General features: G+C 45.9%; 1 protein-coding gene across 2 annotated transcripts in view; it reads right to left on the bottom strand.

Moving 5' to 3' along the window:
- The window catches only part of LOC120317300 (mucin-4-like), a 35,168-nt gene that overhangs the window by 10,913 nt on the left and 3,910 nt on the right, over positions 1–20,345 (bottom strand). Inside the window, exons 2-5 of one of the 2 annotated variants that reach the window (XM_039363777.1) lie at positions 9,191–16,633; positions 7,904–8,037; positions 7,270–7,434; positions 6,097–6,252 (exon numbers count right to left, since the gene is read on the bottom strand). In XM_039363777.1, coding sequence (XP_039219711.1) covers positions 6,097–6,252; positions 7,270–7,434; positions 7,904–8,037; positions 9,191–16,633 — 7,898 coding nt within the window. The remainder of the gene's footprint in view (positions 1–6,096; positions 6,253–7,269; positions 7,435–7,903; positions 8,038–9,190; positions 16,634–20,345) is intronic. The other variant, XM_039363778.1, reaches the window with a different exon arrangement.

Here is a 20,345-nt window from a genome sequence, read left to right as displayed (position 1 = left end):
AAATTTCAGAATGCCATACCGGCTCGGACGTCGCCCGGGTTAACAAGGTCCGCGCTAGATATTGGAGTTCCTGGATATCTGGTGAAAAATGGGTTACAGGACTCAGGACTGTTGGCTGAGCAACCAGGGCCAGCAGCTGCAGAACTACTGGAAGAAAAGGTGTTTACCCGTCGCAGATACACAGTGATGGAAAACAAAGAAATAATGATCTGTTACTACAGATCAAGTCCAACAAGAAGAGGATATCTAAAACGAATGCACCATTCTGGAAAGAACAACATCCAGAATCAGAAATAACAGAACAGAGACTAGCAGATCAACGCCGATTTATAACACGAAATAAAGTATTCACAGAAACAGAATTGGACGAACTGCAAAGGTTTACCCAGGGCAAAGAAATCAAAGCCTTACCAGAAGTAATTCAGAATGTAGAGGCAAACCAGGGGGAGTTGGCAGTGAAGGAATCCAGCAGAGATATACAACTGTTCTCATTTGGAAACCAGGCACCTCTTCCTCAGGAAGAACAAAACCCTCTAACTAAAGAAATAAAAGAATTGAAACAAAGAATAACTGAGCATCTAGAACAGCACAAAAACAACAGAATAAGGCTACCTGCATTGAAGCTTGTTCCAAAGAAACAGCTAGCACAAGCATTAAAAGATGCAAATATTGCAATATCAAGTATAAGCACCAATTCATTGCAAGAAACAAACCAACTAATGTACAGCACAGCTGCAGTTATAACAGAATACCTGGGATGCAAAATCAACAAAGAAGAAAAACAAACAAACAGTGCACCAGAAAAATGGAAGGTTAGACTAGAAAATAAGATCAGCAAGTTAAGATCACATGCAAGCAAGCTAGAACAGATGAAAGAAAAGAAGCTGAAGAACAAGAAGACCAAAGAATACCTAATCAAGAAATACCACTTAGAAACAAGGAAGATCAAGGAAGCACTGGAAATAATAAAGCAACAAATAACAGCTATAGCCAGGAAAATCAGTAGATATGAAGCTCGAATTGCAAACTATAGGCAGAACCTCCAATTTCAATCCAATCAGAAACGTTTCTACCAATCCATCAATGGAGAAACTGCAAGGAATCAGTCAGTACCTGACAAGGAAGAAACAGTGCAGTTCTGGAAGCAGATATGGGATAACCCAAAGAAATACAACAAGGATGTGGCTTGGTTAAAAGAGGTGGATGCAAATAAAACAGAAGTTGAAATGAAAGAACTAGTAATAACAACAAAAATGGTAGAAAAAAGAGCAAAGAAAATCAAAAATTGGTCAGCACCAGGTGAAGATGAACTGCATGGGTTTTGGTTGAAACATCTAACTGTTATACACCCACTCATTGCCAAACAGTTCAACAATATACTACAAGGAGGAGAAATTGAAAAGTGGCTAACAACTGGGAAAACCTACCTAATAATGAAAAATCCAGCAAAAGGGGCAACACCAGGTAACTACAGGCCAATTACCTGCTTACCAACAACTTTCAAATTACTAACTGGTGTGGTAGCTGATGCAGTACAACAGCATCTAGTTGAAAACAATCTCTTTCCACCTGAGCAGAAAGGAAACCGCCCCAATAGCAGAGGAACAAAAGATCAACTCCTAATAGACAAAATGATCTTGGAAAACTGCAAGAGAAGGAAGACCAACCTGAATGTGGCATGGATTGACTACAAAAAGGCATTTGACTCTCTGCCACATGATTGGATAATAAAGTGCCTAGAAATAACAGGAGTCAGTAGAAACATCAGAAAATTTGTGCAAAGATCGATGGCACAATGGAAGACACAGTTGCAGATCAATGGTGAGAGGCTGGGAGAGGTTAATATCAAGAGAGGAATATTTCAAGGAGATTCATTATCACCATTACTATTTGTTATTGCACTGTTTCCTCTGTCAACAATACTGAATAACTCAGGACATGGCTATCAAACATCAAAAACATCTGCCAGACTATCCCACCTCCTTTATATGGATGATCTGAAGCTGTATGGAAAAACATCATCTGAAATAGAATCGCTGCTCAACACTGTCCGTATATATAGCCAAGATATTGTAATGGAGTTTGGCTTGGACAAATGTGCCACACTTACTATCAAACAAGGAAAAATAGTGAAAACTGAAGGAATCAAGATGCCCCACGAAAATAACATTAAGAGTCTGGATGAGGAAGAGTACTACAAATACTTGGGTATCCTTCAAGCTGACAACATCAAGCACACTGAAGTCAAGAAAAAGATTAGAGGTGAATACATCAAGAGAGTGAAGAAGATCTTAAATCCAAACTCAATGGAGGAAATACCATAAAGGCAATCAACACCTGGGCAATCCCAGTCATTAGGTACACAGCTGGAATAGTGGACTGGACTCAAGCAGAACTAAAAGCAATGGATAGGAAGACCAGAAAAATAATGACAATGAATCATGCCCTTCATCCACGCAGTGACATTGATAGACTTTATCTACCAAGGCAAATAGGTGGGCGTGGAATGCTACAAGTACATCAGATGGTTGAAGAAGAAAAAATGGCTTTGGAAGAATATCTGAAGAACAATGATGAAGATGCACTGAAATTAGTATATCAGGAAGGCTTACTAACTACTGGAGAGACCAAACTGGCCTACAAGAAAGACCAAATGAAGAACAGAATAGAGGCATGGGAAGACAAAGCACTACATGGCCAATACATGAAAAAAATAGCTGGGAAAGCAGATAACAATAAAACCTGGCAATGGCTAAGAGCAGGAAAATTGAAGAAAGAGACCGAGGGACTAATTCTGGCTGCACAAGACCAAGCCTTAAGGACAAATGCATACAAAGTCAAAATTGAGAAGACAGCAACAGACAGTAAGTGCCGCCTATGCAAAGAAGCTGAAGAAACAGTGGACCACTTGGTAAGCTGTTGCAAGAAGATTGCACAAACTGATTACAAGCAGCGGCATGACAAAGTAGCAACAATGGTGCATTGGAAGATCTGCAAAAAATATCATTTGCCTGTAAGCAAAAACTGGTGGGATCATAAAATAGAGAAAGTCATAGAAAATGATAAAATTAAACTGCTCTGGGACTTCAGAATTCAAACAGACAAGCACCTGCAACATAACACCCCAGACTTAACAATTGTCGATAAGAAAGACAAAAAAGTCTGGATAGTGGACGTGGCAGTGCCTGGAGATAGCAGAATAGAAGAGAAAGAACTGGAGAAGATAACAAAATACAAAGACCTACAAATAGAAATAGAAAGACTGTGGCAAAAGCAAGCAAGGGTAGTACCAATAGTCATAGGCTCCTTGGGTGCAATCCCAAAACAACTGGAGCACCACTTGAACACCATTGGCATTGACAAATTCGCTATTAGTCAATTGCAAAAGGCAGCCTTACTAGGAACTGCTTCCATCCTGCGACGATATCTGTAATACCATCAAACATCCACATCTGCCTATCCCAGGTCCTGGGTAAGGACTCGATAGGTAGACAAAATGCCAAATCCAGTCTGAACATCTGGCTGACTGTGCGATGATCGTAATAATAATAATAATAATAATAATAATAATAATAATAATAATAATAATAATAATAATAATAATAATAATAATAATGTTGGAAGGGACCTTGTAGGTCATCTAGTCCAACCCCCTGCTCAGGCAGGAAACCCTATACCATTTTAGACAAATGGCTGTCCAGTCTCTTCTTAAAAACTTCCAGTGTTGGAGCATTCACCCGTTCTGGAGGCAGGTGGTTCCACTGGTTAATTGTTCTAAATGTCAGGAAGTTTCTCCTTAGTTCTAGGTTGCTTCTCTCCTTGATAATTTTCCACCCGTTGCTTCTTGTCCTGCCTTCAGGCGCTTTGGAGGATAGCTTGACTCCCTCTTCTTTGGGGCAGCCCCTGAGATATTGGAACACTGCTATCCTGTCCCCCCCGTCCTTCTCTTCATTAGACTAGACATCCCCAATTCCAGCAGCCGTTCCTTGTATGTTTTAGCCTCCAGTCCCCTAATCATCTTTGTTGCTCTTTTCTGCACAGTTTCTAGAGTCTCAACATCTTTTTTACATCGTGGTGACCAAAACTGGATGCCGTATTCCAAGTGTGGCCTTACCAAGGCCTTGTAAAGTGGTATTAACACTTCATGTGATCTTGATTCTCTCCCTCTGTTAATGCAGCCTAGCACCGTGTTGGCTTTTTTGGCAGCTGCAGCCCACGGCTGGCTCCTATTTAAGGGACCGTCCACCATGATTCTGAGATCCCTCTCACAGTTACTACTATTGAGCAAGGTACCCCCTATACTTCCATCTACTACACTAAGTGAATCACACGGTTGTTAAATGTTAACCTTTCTCCGTGGATTTTGTTTGTCGGAATCCGACTGGGAAGGTTGCAAAGAGGGATCACATCACGCACACACACACGCACACATACAGAGGATGCTGCAACCATTGTAAATCCATGCTGGTTGTCAAGCACCCAAGTATTGAACTGCGTCATAGGAGGATCCTATGACGGTCATAAGAGTGAGGACCGGTTGTAAGTACCTTTTTTTGGCACCGTCGTAACTTTGGATGGATGCTAAGCAAATAGCTGTAAGTCAAGGACTACTTAAGAGAGTTTTAATTGGACAGAAGTTAAGCTTAGGTGACCAGGAAATAGTCCTTTTATCATCAAATAAAAGATGACCAACTGGGCGCATAATTTTCATCCTGCGCCACAAACACCCCACCACTTTACAAGGCCTTGGTAAGGCCACACTTGGAATGCTGCATCCAGTTTTGGTCACCACGATGTAAAAAAGATGTTGAGACTCTAGAAAGGGTGCAAAGAAGAGCAACAAAGAGGATCAGGGGACTGGAGGCTAAAACATATAAGGAACGGCTGCTGGAATTGGGTATGTCTAGTTTAACGAAGAGAAGGACAAGTGGGGACATGATAGCAGTCTTCTAGTATCTCAGGGGCTGCCCCAGAGAAGAGGGAGTCAAGCTATTCTCCAAAGCGCCTGACGGCAAGACAAGAAGCAACAGATGGAAACTCATCAAGGAGAGAAGCAATCTAGAACTAAGGAGAAACTTCCTGGCAGTGAGAACAATTAACCAGTGGAACCACCTGCCTCCAGAAGTGGTAAATGCTCCAACACTGGAAGTTTTTAAGAAGAGACTGGACAGCCATTTGTCTGAAATGGCATAGGACAGTGGTGGCGAACCTATGGCACGGGTGCCAGAGGCGGCACTCAGAGCCCTCTCTGTGGGCACGCACACCGTCGCCCCAGTCCTAGGCCTTTAGCTGGGTTTTATAAAACCTTTTTGCTTTAAGCCTCCGCTGCCATGTGCAAAAAAAATATAAAAAAGAGGTTAAATCAATCAATCAATTTCAACTTTTCAGAGAAAAAAAGATCTCGCAAAGTTGGAATTGATTGATTGAACTTTTTAGTCCCACCCAGTCTGCCGTTACCACCGCAGCCACGCCCAGCCAATGGGCCACGCCCAGCCAATGGGCCACATCCAGCCAACGGGCCACACCCACCTGGCACCCGACAATACATAACGCAAAGTTGGAATTGATTGATTGAACTTTTTAGTCCCACCCAGTCTGCTTTTACCACTGCAGCCACGCCCACCCAATGGACCACGCCCACCCAATGGGCCACACCCACCCAATGGGCCACACCCACCCAACGGGCCACACCCACCTGGCACCCGACAATACATAACGCAAAGTTGGAATTGATTGATTGAACTTTTTAGTCCCACCCAGTCTGCTTTTACCACTGCAGCCACGCCCACCCAATGGACCACGCCCACCCAATGGACCACGCCCACCCAATGGGCCACACCCACCCAATGGGCCACACCCACCCAACGGGCCACACCCACCCGGCACCCGACAATACATAAGTGGGTTTTGGGTTGCAGTTTGGGCACTCGCGTCTCTAAAAGGTTTGCCATCACTGGTATAGGGTTTCTTACCTGAGCAGGGGGTTGGACTAGATGACCGCCAAGGTCCCTTCCAACATTATTATTATTATTATTGTTGTTATTGTTATAACTTCATGGAAGGAAAAATATTGTGGTGCTTCTGAAATAGACTCACCTTGTCGCTCTTCTTCTGCCCGGGATAAGGCTGGACTTTGTCCCAGGTGACCTTGAGCAACCACCGAGCTTTATAGGAAGACCTGATGTATCGGCGAATCTTTGCTTCCACGTCTTGGACAAGCGGGTGCCTGGCAGAATTCCCGCAAGGATATTCCTGCGCACAACAGGAGAGCAGGTTGCAAGTGGGGAACCAAAGGAACATGTAGGCCATTGGCGCAGAAGACCAACAGAGACCTCCCGAACGGTGGGCTCCCTGGTGCTCTCTGAGCTTGGTTGATTTTTTTGTAGATGTTTCATGACGGAACTAGGTGACATCATCCGGGCTAGATGGGAGGGGGAGGGGGGAGGGGAGGGGGGAGGAGGAGGAGGAGGAATAGGGCTTGGGGTCCTTAGTGTTCTCTGAGCTTAGTTGTCTTCTGCAGATGTTTCATGACCCAACTAGGTAACATCATCAATGCTAGAAGGGAGGAGGAGGAGGAGGAGGAGGAGGAGGAGGAGGAGGAGGAGGAGGAGGAGGAGGAGGAGGAGGAGGAGGAGGAGAACTGTTGAGTTCGTGGCACTTTTTGAGCTTGCTTGTTTTCCCGCAGACATTTCTTTACCGGACTATGTAACGTCATCAGTGCTGCAAAGCTGAGTGCTAACTCTACTCCCTTATAGCACTGATGATGTTACCTAGTTGGGCAATGAAACGTCTGCAGGAAAACAACCAAGCTCAGAGAGCACCAAGGACCCTAGTCTTTTCCCTTTTTTCCTCCTCCTCCTCCTCCCCACTCCGCAAACTTCATTCCTTCTAGCACTGATGATGCTCCCTAGTTGGGTAATGAAACATCTGCAAGAAAACAAGCAAGCTCAGAGAGCACCAAAGACCCCACACTTCTCCTCCTCGCCATAAACCCTTCTAGCACTGATGATGTTACTTAGTTGGGTAATGAAATGTCTGCAAGAAAACCACCAAGTTCAGAGAGCATCAAGGACCCCACAGTCTTCCTCCTCCTCCTCCTCCTCCTCCTCCTCCTCCTCCTCCTCCTCCTCCACAGACCCCATTCCCTGGCTGGGGAATTCTGGGAGTTGACGTCCACCTCTCTTAAAGGTGCCAACCTTGATAACTCATGGATCCACTTGACTAATGTTGCTTCTTAGATCCCCACGAGGTAAAACAATTGAAACTTACCTGGTAGAAGATGACGCCAGACCCTTTGGAGAAATCGGCGTTGTCCCAAAACACAGCCACCATTGGCACTTTCTCACGACCATTAAAACCACCAGGAGGGGGATTGGGATAGCTGGAAATATCTCTGTCAGAGGCTGGGAAGATGATCTGCCCATTATCCGTGAACTAAAGGAAGGCACAAAAAAGATGGTAGTCAACCGGACAAGAGATTTTGCTTTTCAAAATAAAGGCTAACCAGAATATTATGTCTTGGTATGAAAAGGGAAATAAGAATATGTTAAGAACTTTGAATAAAGGATTTGTTTTGGTTGCCCAAATGCAACTTGTTTTGAAATTAGAAACAATTGGGACACTTTGAAACATGGATGGGAAATTAAAATTATATATATAAAATCGGGCTGAGGAATTCTGGGTGTTGAAGTCCACAAGTCATATTGATTGGAACTGGATCCTGATTCCTCATGCCTGACACACACACACACACACACACACACACCCCATACAGAACACATACAGAACACTGACACTGACACACACACCCTAAACTCCGCTGAAGATGTTACCTGCCAAGCTCGGAGAACGCACCTTCGCCCTTATACACACCCCAGTTCATCTCCAATCCCTGATTACTCACGTAAAGAGAGTCGTGTAGCGTGTTTCCAAGTGGGATCCCGATCTCGGGCTTGAACAGGGGCGAGTTAAAGTCCACTTTCCTTTCGACGTACCGCTTGTCGTTGACGCCGTCTCCGTACGGATAGAGGGAGACTGCTGCATTGGAACAACACAAGGACAAAAGTTGAGGTCACTCTGAGGATAACGGTTTTTATTCAGCCGTTTTGGACTTTCAGTCCCGGGTGGATCACGGTTTAAATGGAAACAAGGAATGTGGAGAACACGGATGGATATTAAGGTGTGGAAGCCTGTCATGATTATAATCATAGTCACGTTCACTCCCGTTTAACCATTTTTTGTGTCCACCGTTTTTGGAGACAAGGACAGTAATATTGAACGGTCACTAAATGAATGGTTATAAATTGAGGACTCCCTGTTATTGCTGCTAAAATGTGACTGGACTAGAAGATCTCCAAGGTCTCTTCCAGCTTTATTTTACCCTATCCTGTCCTATCCTTTCCTATCCTATCCTATCCTATCCTATCCTATCCTATTCATTCTCTATTCTATTCTATTCTCAATAAATATTCTATTCTATTCTGTTCTATTCTATTCATTCTCTATTCTATTCTCAATAAATATTCTATTCCATTCTGTTCTATTTTGTTCTGTTCTGTTCTATTCTATTCTATTCTCAATAAATATTCTGTTTTATTCTATTCTCAATAAATATTCTATTCTATTCTATTCTATTCTATTCTATTCTATTCTATTCTATTCTCCATTGCATCTACTCTTCTCTACTCTACTCTACTCTATTCTATTCAATTCTAATATTATTCTATTCTATTCTATTCTATTCTATTCTATTCTATTCTATTCTATTCTATTCTATTCTATTCTCAATAAATATTCTATTCTATTCTATTCATTCTCTATTCTATTCTATTCTATTCTATTATTTCTATTCTATTCTATTCTAGTTCTGTTCTGTTCTGTTCTAGATTGCAGTCGCCATCTTGACTTTTTTGACCCCCTCCCCCCACATGGATGCCTTCACTGGATGCATAATCTTGTATCCCAGGGGTGGACCCAAGTATGGACCCCTTTAAGACCTGTGGACTTCAACTCTCAGAATTCCTGAGCCAGCCACGCAGACTCTGAGTCACGCTGGCTCAGGAATTCTGGGAGTTGAAGTCCACCGGCCGTACCAGGGCCCTAATTGCTCACCCCTGCTGTTATCCTGGAAGACGGTCCATCTACCAGTGTGTGTGTGGGGGGGGGGAAATGTGTTTTTTCGCCAACCCACCTGATGGTGCACCAGTAATGATGGCAGAATTTTTATCCGGTCTGGTTTTGGATTTCTTCAGATTGGACTTCTTCCTTGCAGATTTGCTGGTGGATTCTGTGGATTTTAGTAGGCCCACTCCTGATAAGGCAAGACGGACGCCCGGTTCACGCTCGTCCGGTTGGGTTTTGCTTAAGTCAAGAGCCACCTTACCTTTAATTAAAGTCTGGTGCTCTTCGGAAGAGCTAGGGACACTTGTAGAGTCCCCATCCTTCTCCTCTGAAGCAGAAGAGCTCTCTGAAGATGCAGAATTCTGCTGCCCAGGAAGGGAGTGTTCAGAGTTTGCTAGGACACCAGAGTTGAAGGACAGAAGAGGAGCATCTCCTCTGAGCTGAAGACCTGATTTTCCAGAAGGTAACTGTGATATCTCCACTGGGGCCTCAGTCTTGAAGGACAGGACAGGAGCATCTCCTTTGAGTTGAAGCGCTGATTTTCCAGAAGGTAACTGTGATGTCTCCACTGGGGCTTCAGTCTTGAAGGACAGGACAGGAGCATCTCCTTTGAGTTGAAGACCTGATTTTCCAGAAGGTAACTGTGATGTCTCCACTGGGGCTTCAGTCTTGAAGGACAGGACAGGAGCATCTCCTTTGAGTTGAAGCGCTGATTTTCCAGAAGGTAACTGTGATGTCTCCACTGGGGCTTCAGTCTTGAAGGACAGGACAGGAGCATCTCCTTTGAGTTGAAGACCTGATTTTCCAGAAGGTAACTGTGATGTCTCCACTGGGGCTCCAGTCTTGAAGGACAGAACAGGAGCATCTCCTTTGAGTTGAAGACCTGATTTTCCAGAAGGTAACTGTGATGTCTCCACTGGGGCTCCAGTCTTGAAGGACAGGACAGGAGCATCTCCTTTGAGTTGAAGACCTGATTTTCCAGAAGGTAACTGTGATGTCTCCACTGGGGCTTCAGTCTTGAAGGACAGGAAAGAGGCGTCTACTTTGCCTTGAAGTCCTGGTTTTCCAGAAGCCAATTTTGATGTCTTTGCTGGGATTTCGGGCTTGGAGGAGAGGAGAGAGACATCTGCTTTGCCTTGAGGTCCTGGTTTCTCAGAAACCAACTTTGAAGTCTTTGCTGGGACTTCAAGCTTGGAAGATAGGAGAGGGGCGTCTACTTTGCCTTGAAGTCCTGGTTTTCCAGAAGCCAACTTTGATGTCTTTGCTGGGATTTCGGGCTTGGAGGAGAGGAGAGAGACATCTGCTTTGTCTTGAGGTCCTGGTTTCTCAGAAGCCAACTTTGAAGTCTTTGCTGGGACTTCAAGCTTGGAAGATAGGAGAGGGGCATCTACTTTGCCTTGAAGTCCTGGTTTCTCAGAAGCCAACTTTGATGTCTTTGCTGGGATTTCAGGTTTGGAGAAGAAGAGAGGGACACCTGCTTTGTCTTGAGGTTCTGGTTTCTCAGAAGCCAACTCTGAAGTCTTTGCTGGGACTTCAAGCTTGGAGGATAGGAGAGGGGCGTCTACTTTGCCTTGAAGTCCTGGTTTTCCTAAAATCAACTTTGATATCTTTGCTGGGCCTCCTTTTGTGTCCAAAAGAGAAGGTTGCACCTCACCTGCCGAAAGAGCTGTGGATATCTCCTGGAGAATGGGCAAGATTGACTGGACAACTTTCCCGGTTCCTTCTGGAGTTGAGGGAGATGAACCTTTCTCAACCACCTTTCCTACCTTCAGGGCACCTAGACCAGAGGTTATTAAGACCAGGCTCTTTTTGGGAGGCAACGAAGCCAATGGAGACGCCACTCCTGATGGTTGACCTGCTGCGGGTTTGGTTCCTTCAGCAGAAGATGGGTGGACAGACTCACTGACAGTGTCCGACCCTTCAGAGGTCCACCCTGAGACTTCTGGGAGAACTTCTCCATCTGCTTTTTCCTTTGCGGTTGGGTCATCTGAGGCACCAAAAGTATCACCATTAGAAATATGTCCAGCCAAAGACACAGCACTTCCAATATTTGCCTGGATATCTGAAGAGGGCTGAGAAGAATCGGGAGCACCGAAACTCTGGCTCGTTCCTTGGGTGGCCAAATTCCCATCAACAGATACTGAGGTGGAAATCAAAGTTTCATCTGAAGGTTTAGAAATCGTGGCTCCGTCAGCAGAAAATTGTCCGCCTACCGCATCCAAATTTTGTCCAGGTTGCTCTGCTATATTGTTTTGATTCGGACCCGTTCCTGTAGAAGAAGTGGGTCCTTGGGCATCCGCTGTTCCTACGTTGGCAGCATCCTTCTCTCCATCTGTGGAGAGGGGTGGTTCTCCATTAACCAGGTTTTCGGAAACCTTTTCGCTGACAGATGCCCCAGCTGATTGTGGTTCAGTGGACGATGGAGCCAAGGATAGTTGTTTCTCACTTACAACTGAATTGTCTTCAGAGGGCTCAGCCCCTTCGGTTGCTACACTATCTGGAGATGTTTGAGATGATTCTGATTCAGATCCTGCATTATTTGATGACCCTGAGTTGGCTATCTCCTCTCCTGGGACTAAGGAGGGTTCTCCACTCTCAAGTCCTCCAAGAATGTTATCGTTGGCAGATGTTTCTGGAAATTGCAATTCCGTGGATGGTGGAACCAAAGAAGCGTTGTCTACACTTGCAATGGAGTGGCTTTCTGTTGGTTCTGCTCCCTCAGAAGCAAGAGAACCCTCTGGTGATGTTCCATCTGCTGATAGCTGAGATCCTACGTCAATTGTGGACTTTCTGCTGGCAGTTCCCACCTCTTCGACGGACAATGAATCTCCTAGTGATTCTGCAGTGGATTGAGACAAAGATCCCTTTTCCCCACTGGAAGATGCTTTTGATATCTCTGCACTATCAGGAGATGGAGTCCCTGCTGCTGAGTCTCCATCTGGAGGCAGTTGGGAGTCTGCGTTCGTGGCTGTGTTGTTAGTTTCAGCTTCTTCACTGGAAGAAGAGATGGCTGGTGATTCCACAGCAGAGGCAGTCAAAGTCCCTTCCTTCTCAGTCACACCTGAAACCTGTGATGTTCCTGCCTCTTCAGAAGTTGCAGATCCTCCACCTGATCCAACGTCATTTGGAGATGACTGAGGTTCTGCATTAGTTGCTGGTTTTGAATTGGCTGTTTCCGTCCCATCTCCATTGCTAGGTTTTCCAGAGACCTCTTGACCTTCTAGTGCTGTTGATGACTCTGTAGGTGGTGAACCTAAAGAAGTGTCTTCCTCATTTGCAGAAGGAGAACTTTCCAATTGGTCCACGCTGTTGGACATACCAGATAGTTCAGTGGTTCCACCAGCCACAGGTGACGGAGTTTCTGAATTATTTGTTGACCCTGAGCTAGTGGTTTCCAACTCTTCAGCAGGGAGAGAAGATCCCCCATGACCTGTTTCTCCAAAAATGTCCTCACTAACTGATATTCCTGGAAATTGTGATGTGGTGGCTGATGAGGTCAAAGACACTTTCTCCCCATTATTGGAAGTATCGTCTGCAGCTTCTACGCTCTCAGAATCTTGAACCTCGGTTGTTGATGCACCATCTAGAGATGGTTGAGAATCTGGGTGGGTCCCGGATTCTGAGCTGGCAATTTCCACTTCTTCAGTAGAAGTAGAAGTTGAATGTGACCCTGCAGCTGATGGGATCAAAGAGCCTTCCTTCCCATTTACACCTGAGGGATCTTCTGATATCTCAGGAGGTAACTGAGATCCTGCATTCTTTGCTGGCTCCACCGTGGTTGTTTCAGTCCCATTATTATTCAGGGAGAATTCTCCACCACTACGTCCTCCAGTATCCTCTTCACTGGTAGATGTTTTAGACGTATTGGTGATGTCTTCTGAATCTTCTGCTCCATCCGAAGGAGCTACACTTTCTGGAAGGAACTGAGAGGCCTTGTCCATTGCGGGCGGTGAATTCGCAGTTCCTGCCACTTCACCTTGGAGGGCAGGACTTCCTTTGGTGAGTGCTCCAGAAAACCCACCATTTTCTGAGGTTGTATGTTCTTGGGACTCTGTGGAGGATGAAGCCAAAGGTAATTCCTTCTCACTAGCTGCAGATGTTTGTAGTTGTTCTGTCTCTTTAGAAAGTTCAGGGGCTGCTTCAGCATCTGGAGATGGTTGAGAACCCACCGCTGGCGGCTCAGAGGCAGAATTTTCCGTTCCTTCAGTGGAAGAATCCGATTGTGGCATTACAGAAGATACTGCTTCTGTTTCCAGTGGAGCGTCTTTTCTTAAGACTGAGGCTGAAACAAAGGTCTCTACATTTGCGTTTGGAAGGGCTGGTGGGGGCTCTTCATTTGTCACCACGGTCTCTCCATCTTCTAGAGGCGCCAGAGCTAAAATTCCTCCAATGGGTGAAGTTACTAATTGTCCCACAGGAAAGTCACTTCCAGGCTGACCGTCGTCGCTCACTGTAATGGCTGTTTTGGCTGATGAAGCTGACCCTGCGCCATCTTCTCCATCTCTACTTTCATCTACAGCTTCCCAGATTGGAGAAGAATCAAGAGTTTTGGATGATATACCTGGGGAGGATTCTCCATCTTCATGCTCCAACTTGGAAAGTATACCCTCACTAGATGCAGAAGAGGGCGTTTCTCCTGAAGGTTCTTGAGTTTTGGTTGATGTCTCAGTGTCTACAAGGGGAGAAATTGTTCCAGATTTTACAGCTGGTTCACCTCCAGAGCTTAGTGCACTGGTTTCCAGTGCATCTTCAGAATCTAGATATTGCTCATAAGGTGGGGTATTGGCTGTGTCCTGGGTATTGTCACTATCTAGAAGTGGTTCCTCATTAACTCCTTGCTCTGAGGTAGATCCAGTTCTCTTTTCTTCAGGAGATAAAATTGGCTCAGAAAAGTTTGGTTCCTCAGTAGCTTCTTCAAGTGCTGACTGAGGGTTTAGGGTGGACGGAGCAGAAGAGGTTTTCTCTCTGTTGATGGGAACAGGGTCTTCTGGATCCCCTGAGTGTGTTTCCATGTCATCTTCCTTTGGTAGTTGGGAAAAATTTGGCAGTGGGGTTCCAGAAATTGAAGAGAGCTCTGTATCAGAAGGTGAAAGATTTGACCCGCTCTGACTTTCATTGTTGGCTTGTGTGTCTACCTCATCTGAAGCAAGACTTGGGGTGGTTTCACTGTTTTCAGAAGAAGAAGAACTAATATTTCCAGCTGATCCACTGGGCGAGACCTCGCTTCCTTCTGTATCTGAGGATGGTTCGTTGGTAGATCCAGAAGATGAAGCTTCTACAGGTGGTCCTTGAGCCTCAGCAGCTCCTTCATCGTCCACCGCAGGAGGAGGAGGAGGAGAATCTTCTACATCCCCTGAATCTGTTTCTATCTCGTTCCCTTTTGGTAGTTGAGAAGATGGTTGGGAACCAGGTAACAAATTGGGTGGAAGTTCTGTTGTGTCTGGTTCTGAAATGAGGGATCCAGAAAGTGCTTCATCAGGAGATGTTGAAGGATAGGTAGGTTCTCCCTCTGAGGAAGAACTGGAACCAGATGTTAGTGCATTCTCTACAAGTGACTGACTTGGAGACAATTGATCATCCAAGGTCCCTGATCTTCCCACAGGCAGTGGGGTTCCAGAAATTGAAGAGAGTCCTGTATCAGGGGGTAACAGATCTGACCCTCTATGATCTTCATTGTTGGCTTGTGTGTCTACCTCACCTGAAGCAACACTTGGGATAGTTTCATTGTTTTCAGAAGAAGAAGAACTAATATTTCCAGGTGATCCACTGGGCGAGACCTCGTTTCCTTCTGTCTCAGAAGATAGTTTGTTAGCAGATGCAGGAACTGAAGCTTCTGTAGGTGGCCCTTGAATTTCTGCAGGTGGTTCTTGAGCCTTGTCAGCTCCGTCATTGTCCACCCGTGGAGGAGAAGTCACCATCCTATCAAACAAAGTCTCTGATTCATTTTCAGAATCTGAAGAGATGGGATTTATTTCATCCTCAGGAACACTATTTGAGATGGCAGTTGCCTCATTATCTTCCAACTCTGAATTAGCTGTTTCCACTCCAGGATTCAAGGAGGAAGCTGTGCCATTGAGGAGATCTTCAGATCTTTCTCCATCTGGTATCGCGGGTCCTTGGGCAGACTCTTGACCTGGAAGTGGTGACACAAAAGGTGTCCCTTCATTGCTCTTTGGGTTTCCTGAGTCTTCTTCTCCTTCTCCTTTCACTGTGGAGGTTGTCCCTATCTCACCATCTTTAGGCAACTGAGAAGATATCCCTGGAGTTACAGAAAGTCCCATCAAAGGAATATCTGCTGCGTCCAATTGTGAAGTCCTGAAGAGGGTGTCACGGGGAAGCCCTGAGTCAGATGGAGCATCAGTTGTTCTATCTGAAGGAGAGGAATTTGATGCTTCAGCATCTATAAGGTCTTCTGGTTCTTCACTGGACACGTTGACAGGGCTTTCATGATTAAGCTCTGGGCCTGATGAAGATGGAATTGGAGCTGCGTCACCTCTTCCTTCCACACTAGCAGAAGATGGTTGAAGGGAGTCTACGGCAAAGTCACTGGTCTCTGGAGATCCAAAGATTGCATGGGTGAGGGATGGCCAAATGGAAGGGAACACTGTTGAAAATATTGACTGTGGTGTCTCAGGGCTATCTTCTGAAGACGGTGAAAGGAGGCTTCCAGCATCTTCTCTTGTTTCAGACAGGTCTTCTGGGGTGCTAGGGAAAATTGTGGAATTTGAGGATGGGTCCTCTAATGTCCCATTCTCATTTGTGGATGGTTCTGGGGTGTCTTCCTTTGCCTCTAAAGGAGCAGCTTCAGTTTCTTCCCATGAAGTTGAGATGGGCTTCAATTCGTCATCCAGATTTGGTTCTCCAGGAAGGTTCTCCCAAGGGTTCTCTCCTTCTGGAGGCCTTTCGCTGGAAATTTCAATCTGGGCCTCTTCTCCAGAGGGAGATGCTAACAGGTCTTCCACCTGGGTTGCAAGCACAGTCACAGGAGCATCTGTTACGCCAGAGTATCTCTCCGTGATTAGCTCGGTGGCTTGATGGCCTTCATCCAAAACTGGAGCCGGCGTTTCCTTTGATGCTTCCTGGGATTCAGCAAGAGGGTCTCCTTCGAGAGTCACTTTTTCCAAAGTTGGCTCCGAAGAGTTGACTTGACTCAAGACCCTCTTGTCAACAGAAGGGACTTCTGAGGTCTCCTTGAGATCTTCTGGGATTTTGAAGGTCTTGGGTGTGGTGATAAGGGGACCAGAACCACCTTCGCCGGAGGCCAACCTAGACTTCGGAAGTTCTCCAGGACTTGACGTCTCCCCTTCTCCAACAGCATCAGGGGTCTCCCCATTCGTCTCGGAAGGGAAGGTGGTTTCATCTGGAAAGTCAAAATCTTCCTCCGTGGTTGTGGGCAGAGTCGGCTCAAAATAGTCGGTGAACGCCACTGTGGCTGGAAAATTTGGGGTGCTGTAGTCATCTTGAATGACTGGCTGTTCGGTGGTCACTGGGAGCGCCGCCCCTGTTGCGATCCCTGTGAAGGGTTGATAAAAATAAAACGAGGGTCACGCTTTGGCAACAAACACAAGCTTCCTGCCGATTTAAAGAGATTGAAATAAAAGCGATTCATGCACAGAAGTACAAGGAGACCTGGATCCCCGTCTCTACAGAAGCTTTGAAGAAGAGGCTGGACCGTCATCTCAGAAATGAGATGATAGCAGCGTTCCAGTATCTCAGGGACTGCCCCAAAGAAGAGGGAGTCAAGCTCTTCTCCAAAGCCCCTGAAAGCAGGACAAGAAGCAATGGGTGGAAACTAACCAAGGAGAGAAGCAACCTGGAACTAAGGAGAAATTTCCTGACAGATAGAACAATTAACCAGTGGAACCACCTGCCTCCAGAAGCAGTGAATGCTCCAACACTGGACGTTTTTAAGAAGAGACTGGACGGCTGTTTGTCTGAAATGGTATAGGGTTTCCTGCCTGAGCAGGGGGTTGGACTAGATGACCTCCAAGGTCTCTTCCAACTTTATTATTATTATTATCGATCATCGCACAGTCAGCCAGATGTTCAGACTGGATTTGGTATTTTGTCTACCTATCGAGTCCTTACCCAGGACCTGGGATAGGCAGATGTGGATGTTTGATGGTATTATAGATATTGTCACAGGATGGAAGCAGTTCCTAATAAGGCTGCCTTTTGCAATTGACTAATAGCGAATTTGTCAATGCCAATGGTGTTCAAGTGGTGCTCCAGTTGTTTTGGGATTGCACCCAAGGCGCCTATGACTATTGGTACTACCCTTGCTTGCTTTTGCCACAGTCTTTCCATTTCTATTTGTAGGTCTTTGTATTTTGTTATCTTCTCCAGTTCTTTCTCTTCTATTCTGCTATCTCCAGGCACTGCCACGTCCACTATCCAGACTTTTTTGTATAATAATAATTATTATTATTATTATTATTATTATTATTATTATTATTATTATTATTATTATTATTATTATTATTATTATCATCATCATCACTATCATTATATGGCTTAATCAGTTCACCTGCGTGCCACAAGGAGTTGGATTCTAGGCACTCCTTGACTTATGACAGTTCCAAATTCAAAATTACCACAGTGTTGAACAAAGGGACTTGTTCATGGCCATGTGGGCTCTTGGCAACCTGTTCACACTTACGTCGGAGTGCCAAAGCTTTCGAGATCATGTGATGGAAAACACTCACAGCCCTGCTCAACAGCCATACGCAAATGGCTTTCAACCCAACCTTGAGACACAACTGGTTCTTGGGAATAGGCAGAATCAGAATCAGAACAGAGCCGGAAGGGACCTTGAAGGTCATCTAGTCCAACCCTCTGCTCAAGCAGGAGACCCTGTACCATTCTAGACAGCGCCTCCGGTGTTGGAGCACCCACAACCCCTTGTGGCAAGTTGTTCCACTGGTTAATTGTCCTCACTGTTAGGAAGTTTCTCCTTAGTTCCTTGATGAGTTTCCATCCGTGGCTTCTTGTCCTGCCTTCAGGCGCTTTGGAGAAGAGCTTGACTCCCTCTTGTTTGGGGCAGCCCCTGAGATACTGGAAGGCTGCTATCCTGTCCCCCTGTTCCTTCTCTTCGTTAAACTAGACATACCCAATTCCAGCAACCGTTCCTTGTATGTTTTAGCCTCCAGTCCCCTAATCATCTTTGTTGCTCTTCTCTGTACTCTTTCTAGAGTCTCAGCGTCTTTTTTACATCGTGGTGACCAAAACTGGACACCATCTTCCAGATGTGGCCTCCCCAGTGAACATAAAGAGGTAAAGATTGTCCTTGACTTACAAGCATTCATTGAACGAGATTTCGGAGTTACAACAGCACTGAAAAAAGGGACTTACGACCGTGTTTCGTACTTACGACCGTTGCAGCATCCCTGTGGCCATGTGATCAAAGTTCAGACGCTGGGCCACTGACTCGTATTTGTGACGGTTGCGGCGTCCTCCGGGGATCGTGCGATCCCTTTGGCGACCTTCTGACAAGCTAAGTCCATTCACTTAACAACCCTGGGGCTGACTTAACAGCCGCCGCGATTTGCTTAACGACAGTGGCAAGACAGGTCATAAAACGGGCCAAAACACCCTTAACAACTGTCTCCCTTAGCGTACGTCGAGGACTTCCTGGAATTGGACTTCAAACGATCTGGGAAACAATGCCTAATTATTAACAGCTCGGCTCCTTCTTCCCTCTCTCCCTTAAGGGATCTTTTCGATAAGATTCCTGATTTTTGTCCAATTTGCTCAGGTGCCCTTTTCGTCTCCAGGTATGGCAGCTGCCCGCCTGGTCTCCCACCGACAGGGTGGGTGGGCGATGCTAGGCACAAACGCGGTCATGCATTTCCCATCAATAAATCTCCTTTCGAGATAAAACCTCCTTCGCTAATCATTGTCCAGACTCCAAGTCGGATTCCCGCTCCCAGAAACATCCACACACATACCTGGCGCTCCCGTCAGTGCTACGCTGAGGAGGTAATGCTGGAGTAGCGTGGGGACCCAAGCCAAGGAGAGCTTTTGAAGATTACAAGCAACTTTTTCAAGCGCCCCCGGAAGCTTAATGGATGCCAGGATGGAACCCATAATTGGAATTTGGATAAATAACTCAGCACTCCTTTTTCTTGCTATTTTTCCCCACAACGCCAACCCTGTGAGGTGGGTTAGGCAGAGAGAGAGAGAGAGAGAGGGAGGGAGGGAGGGAGGGGGGGAGAGGGAGAAAGAGAGAGAGAGAGAGCAAGCGAGCAATATAAGGAGAAGGAGAAGGAAAAATAGAAGAAGAAGAGAGATATTGCCCCAAATCACCCAATCAACCAAGGCAGAACTAGAACTCACCGCCTCCTGGTTTCTATCCTGGTTCCTTAATTCCCCATCTCCTGATAATTGGCCCAAAGTCACCCAGCAGCTTTGACACCTAAGGCGGGACTAGATCTCCCCATCTCCTAGTGACTGGACCAAAGTCACTCAGCTGGCTTTCATGCCTAAGGCTGGACTATAACTCACAGTCTCCCGGTGATTGGTCCAGAGTCACTCAGCTGGCTTTCATGCCTAAGGCGAGACTATAACTCACAGTCTCCCGGTGATTGGTCCAGAGTCACTCAGCTGGCTTTCATGCCTAAGGCGAGACTAGAACTCACAGTCTCCTGGTGATTGGCCCAGAGTCACCCAGCCAGCTTTTATGCCTAAGGCGGGATTAGAATTCACCGTCTCCTGGTGATTGGCCCAAAGTCACTCAGCTGGCTTTTCATGCCTAAGGTGGGACTAGAATTCCCAGCCTTCTAGTGATTGACCCAAAGTCACTCAGTCGGCTTTCATGGTTAATGCGGGACTAGAACTCACAGTCTCCTGGTGATTGGCCCAGAGTCATTCAGCTGGCTTTCATGCCTAAGGTGGGACTAGAATTCCCAGCCTCCTAGTGATTGACCCAAAATCACTCAGTTGGCTTTCATACCTAAGGCGGGACTAGAACTCACCATCTCCTGGTTTCTATCCTGGTGCCTTAACTCCCCGTCTCCTGGTGATTGGCCCAAAGTCACCCAGGCAGCTTTTATGCCTAGTGCAGTACTAGAACTCACCATCTCCTGGGGATTGGCTCAAAGTCACCCAGGCAGCTTTTCCTGCCTAAGGCAGGACTAGATCTCCCAGTCTCCTGGTGATTGGCCCAAAATCACCCAGACAGCTTTTATGTGTAATGCGGAACTAAAACTCATGGTGTCCTGGGTTCT

The sequence above is a fragment of the Crotalus tigris genome, unplaced genomic scaffold (genome assembly GCF_016545835.1).
Source record: "Crotalus tigris isolate CLP2741 ecotype Arizona unplaced genomic scaffold, ASM1654583v1 scf7180000019599.1365583, whole genome shotgun sequence".
In the NCBI taxonomy this organism is placed as follows: domain Eukaryota; kingdom Metazoa; phylum Chordata; class Lepidosauria; order Squamata; family Viperidae; genus Crotalus; species Crotalus tigris.
Note: the sequence above shows the minus strand (reverse complement) of the source record. Positions and strands in the feature narration are given on the sequence as shown.